We start from the raw sequence: 12285 nt of genomic DNA on the forward strand, positions 1-12285 counted from the left end.
GCCTGAGGTCACTCCTCATTGAGTGTAATCTATAGACACACTGCGGTTATTATGATAACATAGGATTTAAAATACTCCTGGCAGCATAGGGGAAGCAAACACTTGCTCATGACCACCCATCTCTCCCTGAAAAGCCACAGAAGCAGGAAGCATCAAAACTAATAACAGCGGTGAAATGGACCCCCTTAGTGTAAGATAACTGTAAACTCTGTATTACAGTCACAACAAACTCGCTGTCCGTGAAAGAACAGGCTAAAGGCTCATCTGGCAATGTGTTGCGTTCAGGGCCGTGTCACGCACAGTTTGAAGTTGCCGCTGAATGCAGCGGGATGTGATAGGCTGAGAGGCTGAAGCTGGGGAAGAAAGGAGCTGCTCTCCGTCAGCAGAGCAGTGCCGCTGGAGAGCTGTCTCGTCGACCGCAGGCTCCAGCTCGTCAAGACGTGACACCTAACCTTTTCTTTTTCATTTTATTTATTCCTTTCTCGCCGTATCGTCACCTCCGAGCAAGATGTAACTTGTTGACATCACCTCAAGCATATTCATGCATTTGAAAAGAGCCGGGAGCGAGTGCGCAGAGACGAGAAGCCGAGCTGTTCTGGCGAATGGAACTTATTGTTGTGCATTTGTTTTGACTATGTTAACCCCAAGTGAGTTTGGCCTCAGCCCGTGTCTGTCCGTCGTCGACCCTTGAATTTTTTTGGGATTTATATCCGAATAGTTTCGGGGGAACGCCGAAGGAGGATTCTGCAAAGCCAGCAAGCTTTTCCTACGGAGCCGGGGATTTAAATCGTCATTTGGTGGTGCTCCGGGAGAGGCGAGAGTCAAAGAAAGAAATTCATGTGGCCATTCTCTCTATAGCCAAACATTTTTTGGGGGGATTGCATAATGAGCAAGGAAAGACCTAAGAGGAATATCATTCAAAAGAAATACGTAAGTAAAAACCACCTTTTCTGCCTGATTTTGCTCTCAAACGCGATCGCCCTATTCAAGTTTGCCTTGCTGGTCTCGATGAAAATGCATAAACTTTCATCACGGACTGTGAAGGTTACCATCAGGCGGCTTGTGCACTATTTAGGTCAAATATCCTTTAAAAGGCAACGGCTCCAAGTGGCCCCAGCGTGTTAAAAATTACATGCTTTTTATTTAAAGAGACAGCAATGTTTATTCAGTGTCTGTGTTGCAGCGTTTCTTCGACATCAGACATGTTTTAGGCTATCGGAACATCGGCTGCTTTGGGGGGGGATTGCTTCGCTCGTTTTGACCCGTTTTAACGCCCGATGGGGGGATGCACGGTGTGTCTCGGCTACGTGATGAAGCCGTAAAGGGTTTTAAATTAGCGGACTTGGCAAAGTGTTTCCAGAAAGGGCTTTTGTTCGCTCCCCGTTCTTTCCTATTCACAGCCGTGAAGACGAGCCTGTCGGCCATGGCTCAGCTATTTCGGCTTCCATTTCGTCCCATGCTGAGCATTTTGTCTCCGCTTTAAACCGAGCTCACACCTGGTGAATGTAAACCCACCCTTACGCTGGAGCTTCATGTCCGTTGTTTGTGTTCCGGACCGCGTTGTGTCCGTCCGGGCTCTTTTTTGTGTTGCCGTAGGGCTGGCAAGCCGACATGTTTCGCGGACTGTTGTGGCTCTTTAATTTTCTCCATAAAGAGTGAGGGAGAGCAGGAGGAAAGGGGGTCATGCGATTCAGCATATTCGTTCAATTTGCAGCTCTTGAGACGGTGTGGGGACACTCTGGGGCTCGTTGTCTTCGCTATTAGCCCCCTTGTGAACGATAAGTCCACCGGGGTCTCGGTGGTTTTGCAGGTCTCCGTGTGACCTCTGTGAACGAGCAGATATTGCAGCAGCCCGCTGAGGGATAACTCCATTTTTTTGCTACACTACCGGGGATTAGCTTACAAGCGTTTGGGCTCGTCCTCCCGGCTACCGAATCCACATTAAACTGCACATTACGCGGTCTGTGCGGCTTGTTCGGCGGGAGGCAACGTTTTGAAGAAGCCGTTCAGTCGCATTGCAGGGGCTCATGTATGAAGCGAGACCAAGAAGCAACCATTTTCTTTCTGCAAGTAACACTGGTGAATTTATGGGGAAGGGGCTGTGAAATAGAAGAGTTGAGCCAAAGCTCGGCCTAAATAGTAGTCTAGGTTTAGGCTTCGGGCTGGTGAACGCCTGTTTGTCCCCCCCCCCCTCCCCCATGAATGAGACAGGCTTTTAATCTCGTAAAGTGTGAATGCTCAGCATATCACTCCACTAAGTTACCATGTATCGTGTTCCCCGCCGGTCGGGCCTGCGTGTCCGGGCTTTAAACTTTGTTGTACTTTTTAATAAAATTTCGAGATTGTCGCTGCCAATCGTCGTCACGCGCCTAATGGACACATTGTAGCGTTTAATTGCACGAGGCATATCATGTCTGTTAATGCTCTGAAGCTGGAGTCAGCAGAGCTACAGCCGCTCCCCCTCCTCCCCGAAACCCCCCGTGCAAACAACACGTGGAGTGTCTTTTAAAAAGTGTAACTCCTGCAGACAGTATGGTGACTGGATGCACCGAGCAGAACAATTTGTCACATTGATTTTGTGCTGAAAGGAAATATTGCAAAAGGGCCAAACTGAGCAACAGGTTTGCAGAAGCAAGCGAACAATTAGATTAAAAACTGAAGGGTTTGCATGCATTCTTGCATGCCGCCTAATTCAACTGGACGTATAAAGAATTAAATGCATTTCATATGCAATCACTTAAAGCATAGTGTAAGTGTTTCTGCTAATAATAGCCTGAATGGCTTTTTTTTTTTTTTTTTTTTTTTTTTTAAGTATTTCAAATGTCCTTTTGGCTTCTGTCTCATAATATGTGTCCTGGTCAAAGTGTGAACAAATAGAGCATCAAGAAAAAAAATCCACATGAGCATATGATCAAGCTTTTATATTTATATCCATTTAATTGCATATACTGTTTTCTCACGGAAGAGGAAAACAAATCCCCTCTAAAGAATACTGTCATTCCAACACATCTGTATGTCTCGTTATGGCTGCACATTTCTCACACATCATCATGACACAATGTGCTGAAATGTGTGGACATTTATTATCATTGTACAGCAGCACAAACCCAGAGAAGTTACACAGGTGTTTTTAAATGTCTGGTAAAGTAAGTCTACCATAGCCGCCCAGTCTCTTGTGTTTAACATTTGTACTCAGTGTGCTCAGAAGAAGCGATTAACATCCCATAATATCCTCTGTCACTGTCAGAGCTGACTTTTTCAACGTGCAACCATGACTCTGCCTTTTCCTCTCCAGTGAGTGAGCAGATTCAGTCACATTAACATTAACTCGCTCGCGCTTGAATTGCCGTGTGTTGGGAAAAGTGGGATGAATTGTGCAAAGAAAACAAAGGTTTGGTGAAGCTGTAAGTCTCCCGCTGAATCGAAGAAACAGGATGTGCCATAGAATTGATGACTAACGGACGAAAACAAAAATCCCCACTTAAAATTGAGCCAGACTACAATGGTCAGCGGTGTCATGCTCTCTAAAACTGGATGGTTTTTTTTTAGTTTGGTCTATTCATAACTGACTATTCATTAGAGCATCGGGGCTGGGGAAATGGTTTGTCTGTGTGCCCGACTGCATGTTTCTGTCTCACGTGTGTGTGTCTGTGTGTGTGTGTGTGTGTGTGTGTGTGTGTGTGTGTCACATCTGTCATGTGTTTTCAGCAGCTGTACTTAATACATAAAGTCTGGCCAAGACCAAATAAGGCTCACAAACATGCATTTCTAAAACAACCTAGAGGTGTCCAGATCCGCAAGCCCCCCCCCCCCCCCCCCAGCTTTGAGACAGGACTCTTGGCCCCTACTGATCCACCCCTCCCCCCTCTCCTACCCCCCCTTAATTAGCGTAAGACAATTATACATGCTTGGCTTAACCATTTCCCCTGAAACACGAGTGTGAGTTGTTAGCCCCCACCCCCACCCTCTGCGCCCAACAAACACCCACTATCTGCAACTGATATTAAAATTCATCAGTCATAAAATGATTGAAAAAGGGGGACAAGACCCTAATAAACGCAAACAAGGCAATTACAATTTTCTACTAGAATTGATAGCCGGCAGTGTGAACGCAACCTGAAAGAAAAGCCATGTTGCCCTGTCAGTTTTTTCCCCTCAAAAGATGCATCGTCACTGATGTCAGGTTGAGTGACACAGCAGGAACAGACGAGCTCTCTTTCTCTCTCTGCTCCCGTTAAAATTAGCTTAAAAAGTGTGTTTTTGGAGGTTAATTTTCTCAATTTGTTGGTGCCTTTTTAAGCCAATGGTGGATGGTAGGTGCTGCGTAATGACTGAGGTAGCAGGCGCTAATGTGCGGCAGTGTTGTTCTGTCTAACGAAACATGACATATAGTGTGTGTGTGCGTGCGTGCTGCTGAATGTGTGTAAGCGAGAATAGCAGGAGAGCACGGCAGAGTGCAGCCAGGGCCATTTTGTGCCGAGTCGGCTCTTCCTGTAGGCCCCAGCTGGGGCTAGGCCTCTGATTCAAAGGGTGTGTGTGTGTGTGTGTGTGTGTGTGTGTGTGTGTGTGTGTGTGTGTGTGTGTGTGTGTGTGTGTGTGTGTGTGTGTGTGTGTGTGTGTGTGTGTGTGTGTGTGTGTGTGTGTGTGTGTGTGTGTGTGTGGGACAAGCACAGCTGCTGCAGGGGCCTTTACAAATGTAAAGAGGCTGTCAGTGTTTGTTTCATCAGGCGCACAACTGATGAGGGCCAAGTTGAAAATCCATTGCACTGTGAGTGTGTGTGTGCGTCGAGCGTGCACAAAAAGAGGAAACAAAAATAGAGAGCGGGGGCAGAATGGGGAGTGCAAAGGCACAGAGTCTCCCCCTCCTCTCCTCCTTTTCCTCTCTTTATCTCCCTGTCTCTCTGTCTCTGTCTCGCTCTCTCGTTCTTGGGCTGTCCAAATGAAATGTGGGCCTCATGTAGGACCATGAAGAGAGGGTCACAGGGTTGTTTTTTCACCGTGCCTGAGCCTCAATGCGCTTCATTTAACCTTATGTTTCAATGCAAATTATTCTTTCATAAGCTCCCTTCTCCTCACGTGTGCAACATGGCAGGGTTCACTTTGCAACCTCCCCGTCACCATGGCTACCAGGGCAAACCAAAGTGTACTGTGGCAAAAGCAACGTTTTACAGCCTGTTTATTTGACCATGTTCGCTATGTTTATGTTCCACGTGGCACCTGTGAAAGGCACTATGGTAAAAGATAAAAGTGCTTTCTATACGTGCTTGCTCATTTTGTCTGCTTTGCTTCAGACATGACGAACGTACACCCATGCTGAATGTACAGCGATGAGTGTGAAAGCAGCAGGATGTGGCAGCGAGAGCCTTGAACAAAAGGCAACAGAGGATAATACTTTTTAATTTGAAAGTAACATCACCCTGCTTTATTGTTTTGTTTTATTCACCAATGGGGAAAAATCAAAGCGCCGCTGCTTTGATTACGTTGCCAAACTGTATCAGCGTGGCATAAAAGTAACTGCCAAGAATATAAAAAGTCCCCATGAAGATTGCCAGCAATTCACACACGCTGGAAAAGAACTGAAACAAAGCGGGAGTTTGTGTGTCATTCAAAAACATAAAGCTGAATCTATACTTCACAGCATTTCTAAGAAACAGGAAAACACATAACCAAATGTGTTGTGCGGCCTCTCTGCGTGTCTTGGTGACGACGCTGAAATTTGTCAGGTAATTGAGCACAGCCTCGGTTCGCGTGTCCCCCCCTCTTCAGCAGTCAGGGAGGAAGTGGTCCTTCCCACGCTGCAGGCGCAGCCCCGTCTCTCCTCTCGCAGGGCCTGCCGACTCCACGAGCGCCGCCAGAAAAATTTCTGGGAGTGAAGCTGGCCAGCCCAGCCTCTTTTAATTCAGCCTTATTTATTTATGTATTTATTAAGTTTGTGCTGAAATGAGGAGAAGGGAGCCCCCTTTTTTTCTTCCTCCCCTTAAATAAAGTCGGCTTTGCCAGCGGAGAGTTTACTGCATCATTACGGGCGCTCTGTGAGCTGCCGGCTTCAATTTGGACCGGCGATGGATGTTCAGCGGCCAAATGCATCACCACTCAGCTCTTTTCCTCGGCATAAATACAGACTCTCTCCCTGTTTACCCTTTACTGTCTCTGCCTCCCTCTTCTTCTCCTGTGTCTGTCTTCTACGGCATTATGTCACACACACACACACACACACACACACACACACACACACACACACACACACAGCACAAACTCCTGTTATGCAACATGACCTTTTCTCTTATCAGCTGTTGACATTGAGCGCAATCTCCGACTCTTTGCTGGCACCAGCGTGCACACACGCACGCATACACACACAGGCAAAGGTCTGTAGGTGTGCACCTGTAGTCAGTCGGTGAGATAAACCGGTTTTAAGGCCAACATGGCATGCTGTCACGTGGATTTCAGCAGTGTAGGATATTTCAGAGTAATGACATAAAACTGGGCGTGACTGTCTTTGTTATACGCCGTGTGTGTGTGTTTCTGTCAGCAGCAGTGTGTGCACAGGCCCATGTAGGTGTGTTTTACAGCATATGCTCCAATAGTTGGACACAAGGCACGGTTGGACACAGTGCAGTTGTGGACAGCCAATGCAAGCGGGGTCGTGTGTGTGTGTATGTGTGTGTGTGTGTCACGTACACCATGTGTGCTCCCTCCGTGCGCGTCTTCATTCTGCCGAGTGATTTATATCCTCCTGCTCCTGTGGGTTTGGATGGAGATGGGGGGGGGGGGGGGGTGAGACAGCTGGTCAGGCCCTGAGAGGCTCTGTATGTGTGTGTGTATGTGAACACACGTGCTCACTCATGCATGTGTGTGTGTGTTTGTGTGTGAATGAGTGAGTGGTTGCCACAGCTTATCCGTTCAGGATCCCTATGAAGCTGAATCAACACTTTAGCTTTGTCTTTGGTTTGGCCTTGCAGGCTTTACGGGGGCCCGTGAAGGACATTCAGCAATGGTAGAATGACAAGAAAATAATCAGCTGAGGCTTTTTTTTTTTAAATTTCCCATTTCTTTCTGGAAGCACTGTCATATGTGTATTTTTAGAAAAATCCACACGAAAAAATCACAAATCTTCAGGTGCTTTTGGTTCTGGTTCAAATTTCAGCTTAGCCCTGGACTTCCTTTTAAGCTCTGTAAGTTGAGGTAGGAGGCATTAGCTTGTTTTTCATCTGTTTTTGAATCGCCAAGCTATTGTAGCTTAGCCTCGCATTAGCTTTTAATGACCATTATGTACATCTCCCAGGCAACCTCTTGACCGATCTGCGCTCGCCCTCTCCCCGCTCTTCATCTCAGCTACATCAGTTTAATAAACACTCCTTACATTTTCATCCTGTGGTCAATCCCATCTGATCCCCTATTGTGACACCGTCGTCTTTACACATCCAGTGAATTAAGCCTCGGGGGGATGAAGCAACAGAGCAGAGGCTCAGTCGGTATCGATCCTCCGTTACTCCCCCTCTTTCTGCCCGGAATACCAGTTTCACTGTCAAATATATGCCAGTAAGATTCTGTAGGCAACATCGTAAAACGTCTCGACTGTGATGCTAAGATTAGCAGATCCTGAAGCTGTCTGCCGAAAGAAGATGCTGCATGTGATCGTAATTTCTGCGAAGATGGCCGGTCGCACAGTGTCATCAGCCTTACCGCCTATTCAGCGTACATTCATAACCGTTCTTGTTATGCGTTACGGCCTCACGAGCCTTCAACCAAGTGCAGCAATCTATGAATCATTCTTTTTATGATGGAGCAGTTTGTTTCTTCCTGCCAACAAGCCACTGGCCGCTCTATTCAGGTCCTCTTTGGCACAGTGCTGCCTTGGCCGATGAATCGCTCTCTCATTTAATCTCTCATGAGGGCATTTTCCTGTGATAACTTTTTTTTTTTTTTTTTAAATATTTGACTATCATTATCCCTCTTTTTCACGACAGTCATTTGTGGCTCTCCAACATGCGCAGCTAGTTGCGGAACGGTGACCTCCCTTCTGTTAAAGCGCTCTCGAACGCAACCCTTTTCACCGAGCGTTTGGCCCCTTGCGAGGGAGGCCTTAATTCAGGATGGCAGCCCCCTCCCTCCCCTCCTCATCCATCCCCCAACCAGGGGAGTAATGAGCCAGTGGAGCAAAGTGGCTGGTTGACCACTGTTGCTGCCTAATCTCTACTTTCCAGCCCTCACTGAATGATAAAAAAAGTAGATGTGGTGACGGTGGTGTGGTGCAAAGAGGGTTTATACTAATCTTATTGATTCATGGCAGAGCAGTGGTACATGTTGTGTTTTCTGACTGCTTTTAGAGGAAAATGACTGGTTGCAGAAAAGGTGTTAACTGCATCTGGCCCTCGCTCGTACTAATTCCGCTCGCCAAACTGTATTTGGAGGATGGACAAGGGCGCGCTTTAATGCTGAAGCGCGGTTGGTGGAGGGGTGGCTGCTGAGCTGTCGGATGTGCTCGTTCCCGTGTCAGCTCGCATGTGAGAAAACGGGAGGAGTGAGGAGGCAGTGGTGGTGGGTGGCTGAGGGCTGCGAGAGGCAGAATAAACGCTTTATTTGATTCGCAGGTCAATATATACACATTCTGTTTGCGTCTATCCTGCACCCCCCCATCCTCCAGCCGCCATGAGAAACGCATTACTTCCCCCCCATCTTGTCTTGTAATAGAATACTGAGTGGATCCCCCCCCCCCCCCCCCCCCCCTCGTTCCACTCTATCTCTCTCACCTCCTCCCTCTCAACTCATTCGCTCTATTACTCAGCGCAGCTACAAAGAGAGGAAAGAGGCGTCGGGAGCTTTCAGTGGGATAGTGCTGGAGAGAGGACGGAAGAAGCGGGGGTATTTTCTCCTCGCCTAGCTGCGAAATTGCCTCGCAGTTGCAGGGGAGGAGCCGCCGCGCGATCGGCAGGATCTGTTCCCTTGTCTTCGCGCTCGGTCTTAATTTTACCGAGTGCGTGTGTTTGCATGTGATAATCATTTGCTTGAAAGCTCAGACTGCTTAGCGACATGATTAGGTTGTTGGCGGTTTTTGCAGCGCTCTTCTCTCGCTCTCCCACTCTCGCATTCTTCCATCCGTTTTGTTTTGATTTGGTCTGCCAAAGGAAACTTTGGAATCCTCTCCAGTTTGATCTTACACAGCTGTGTGAATTAACCCCCTCCAACGCCACCCTGCCAGACACACACACACACACACACACACACACACACACACACACACACACACACACACACACACTCTAACATGCATGCACACGCATAATCTGGCCCTCTGGGGTTGTCATTTTGTACTTGGTGAATCTTGTCCTTGCTGTAATGCCTTTGCAACAAATTCGATTGAAAGAGCTGTTGGACACATTTTCAGTGTTTAATGTCTATTTTTTTTGCTTAACATTTTTATTTATAGTGAATTGTTCATATTTGCTGTAATATTAAATGTTTATTTTGTTGTAATCTTTTTATGTGAAGCACTTTGGGACTGTCCTTCTTATTCTTATTCCCATAAATGAAAAGCAGTGTAAACTGACAAGAGTCAGTACAGGAATATTGATTTTTCTTTTCTTTCTTTCTTTTTTTTTTTTTTGCTTATTGATTTTTTTTCTTTTTTTCTTCATTTTTTTCTCGAGCAATAGGTGCTTTTTAAGTTTCTCCACAGAGAGAGGCAGAGTGTGAGTCAAAGGTATTGTTCCCCCTGTTTTTAACCTCTGCTCAATAGATGAGGGCTTTTATAATTCTCCTGGCTGCGTGATTTCCTCCAGGCCTCACAGCAGGGAGCTAGAGTGCATGGTACACTGAGGGAAGGGCGCCAGAGTCTGGGCTGAATGTCTGGCCGGCCTCCCCTGGCCATGGATCAAACATCACAAGGCCCCGAGGGGGGGCCAGCCCTGGAAATCACAACCTGTGATCGTCAAGGAGAAGAAATCCAAGAGGATAGAAATAATCAAATTAGGCACCATCTCAAGTGGAATATCCACAGTGACGGCGGTGAAGGCGAGGCCTGTGGACCGATCTCTGTCAAAATGGGCCGATACAAAGCGCAGCTCAAAGGCTGTTTTTAGACTGAATTGTTTGAGAACGTGGATAGGAAGCGAGATAACCACTGGTTGAATCCAAGCCTGACGCTCACTTTCACACATTGTGTAATGAGTAATGGCGCTGTTGGTTAGCACTTAACAGAAAATCGAAACAAACTCTGGGTGAACAGAATTTGTAAGCCAACTAGAAGGAAGTTACCATGGTGACTAGACAGTATAGCCCCCCCACCCACTTTATTGTCTCTATGTCTCTGTTGTGTATGTGTTTGTGTGAGATGGGCATGTATGACTGAAGGGGGGGGGCTTATACCACCCACCCTCAGGTTTCTATAGAAACTGACACGCTGACAAGGTTTCTGAGCGAGTCAAACGTCTCTTCCTCTTTGTCTCGGCGCTCGCTCAGGAGGCCGCGGGACTGGATGAGGAGTAAAGTTAGACTGTTGTTGATGTTGGAGCATCTGGTTCCTGGCTGCATTTCAGGGGAAGTCACTCGATCTGTCTCGCAATCATGTGAGTCAGAGAAAAAGACGTGAAAGTGAGAAAATGTCGTTGAGAAGGGAAATTTTAGGGACAAAAGTTGGCGTGCTGTGTGTGTGCTTTTCTTCCAAAAAAAAAAAAAATAGAAACGCACAAATTTAAGACTTTAAATTCCCCCCACTTTTATTTTGCTAATCATTTGCAGAGGCGAGAACATTTTCTAAAAACGCTCCTTCTCTAGTCATCCCATTTCCTTGTATCACCCAGCTGTTGCGATGTCTATTCAGTAAATTTCTGCCGTCTTAAGAAACTCGTAAGCTTTCACAATTTCCTGACAGTAGACCAGTTATTTTACCATTATCGACAGTCGTTTTCAGTTTGACAAAAACGCCCCCGCCATTCAGTCACTGAAATCAAGAGCGGAATTTCATATTACTCATACCATTCAGTCGTATGACAGTTGTTTGTAATTCTCTGTAATTCCTGAGGTGAAGAGGTGATACATGAATTCATTAGATGTCTTATTCATGCGTTCAGGAAAAAACGGCTCAATCAACAAAACACACCATCAAATATGACAAAAGAAGTGAGCAGTGACAGGCGTAGATCTGCCTTACTGTGTTCCAGCGTAATAGTTGATCCTGACAGCGTGTTTCTATGTGTCATGCAGAAGCTGTAATATAAGAGCAACTGGCTTCACATCAGTCTGAGCGTCTTGTGCGTGTTAGTTTGCACCAGGCGACTTAAAACTAAACGACAAAAGAGGGTCAGTTCACCCTATATCACACAACTCCTTTTTCAGCTGAGGATTCATTAGATGCTTTTATTGTGAAAAGTAAGCTGAATCACTAAATGTAAATGCCTGCGTTGAAGAGATGAACCACCTGTGTCGTTAAGGATTATCTGCTCATCATATTCACACAGGCTGGGAAAACATGTTGATGAATGAAATGCCAAGTTCTTTCTAAGAAAACCGGTAACACCAAGCGCCACAGCCGGGACGGGCAGCGCGCGTGATGACGAACTGGAGCTTTGACTCAGAGGTTTATTGTATCGCACAACAAAGCACTGATAACCGATTTAGAACTCTGACACAGCGTGTGAGAAACTAATTCTGACTCAATCCGGGTGGTTTGTTATACTAACAGCAGCGTGAATGGATTTATGTGAACGCCGGGCAGAATATATCCATTAATGATATTTGTAAATGACTGCCAGCTCGCCAAGTGAACGTAAGCGCGCCAACAGAACATGTCTCCCATACGCAGCACCTGCTCAACGTCTCTCTCAGCCTCCTCTTTCTTCTCTGCCCTCCGACCTAAATTCATTTAGTTCACTTCCTCTCCAGCCTCCCTTTGAGGTCAATTACCAGCAATGCTCTCTCTCTGTCTCCCCCTCTGACGCCTTATAATCGCCCCTCATGCATCACATTCATTCCTCATCCCCACTGTACCATTATTCACCTCGCTCTCGCACTCTTTTCGCTTTCACTCCACCTCCATCTACACCGCCTGCTCCGTTGCCTTCGCGCACCATATTTTCGTGCCGTCTCTCACCTTCTCTCCCTCTCTGTCTTGTGTTCTGTCGGTCTCGTCCACCCCTTTCTCTGGGCCCCCTCAGGCCGCGGAGACTTCGCCTTTGTGTGCGACAGTGGAGTGAGTGGAGCGAAGGGGGTGGGGTGAGGTGCGAGGGTTTTGTCCCAAGCTGTGAGGTGAAAATCATTTCTTAATTGCCTCTTGTCTTTTTTTGT

At 46.7% G+C, this 12285-nt stretch overlaps 1 protein-coding gene across 1 annotated transcript in view; it reads left to right on the forward strand.

Annotated features, from left to right (window-relative positions):
* The first annotated feature begins 361 nt into the window (after positions 1 to 361).
* jarid2b (jumonji and AT-rich interaction domain containing 2b) overlaps positions 362 to 12285 on the forward strand; it is a 102656-nt gene continuing 90732 nt past the window's right edge. Inside the window, exon 1 of the mRNA XM_070984140.1 lies at positions 362 to 930. Coding sequence (XP_070840241.1) covers positions 886 to 930 — 45 coding nt within the window. The 5' untranslated portion in view covers positions 362 to 885. The remainder of the gene's footprint in view (positions 931 to 12285) is intronic.

The sequence above is a fragment of the Chaetodon trifascialis genome, chromosome 17 (assembly GCF_039877785.1).
Source record: "Chaetodon trifascialis isolate fChaTrf1 chromosome 17, fChaTrf1.hap1, whole genome shotgun sequence".
NCBI classification, from domain to species: Eukaryota; Metazoa; Chordata; class Actinopteri; order Chaetodontiformes; family Chaetodontidae; genus Chaetodon; species Chaetodon trifascialis.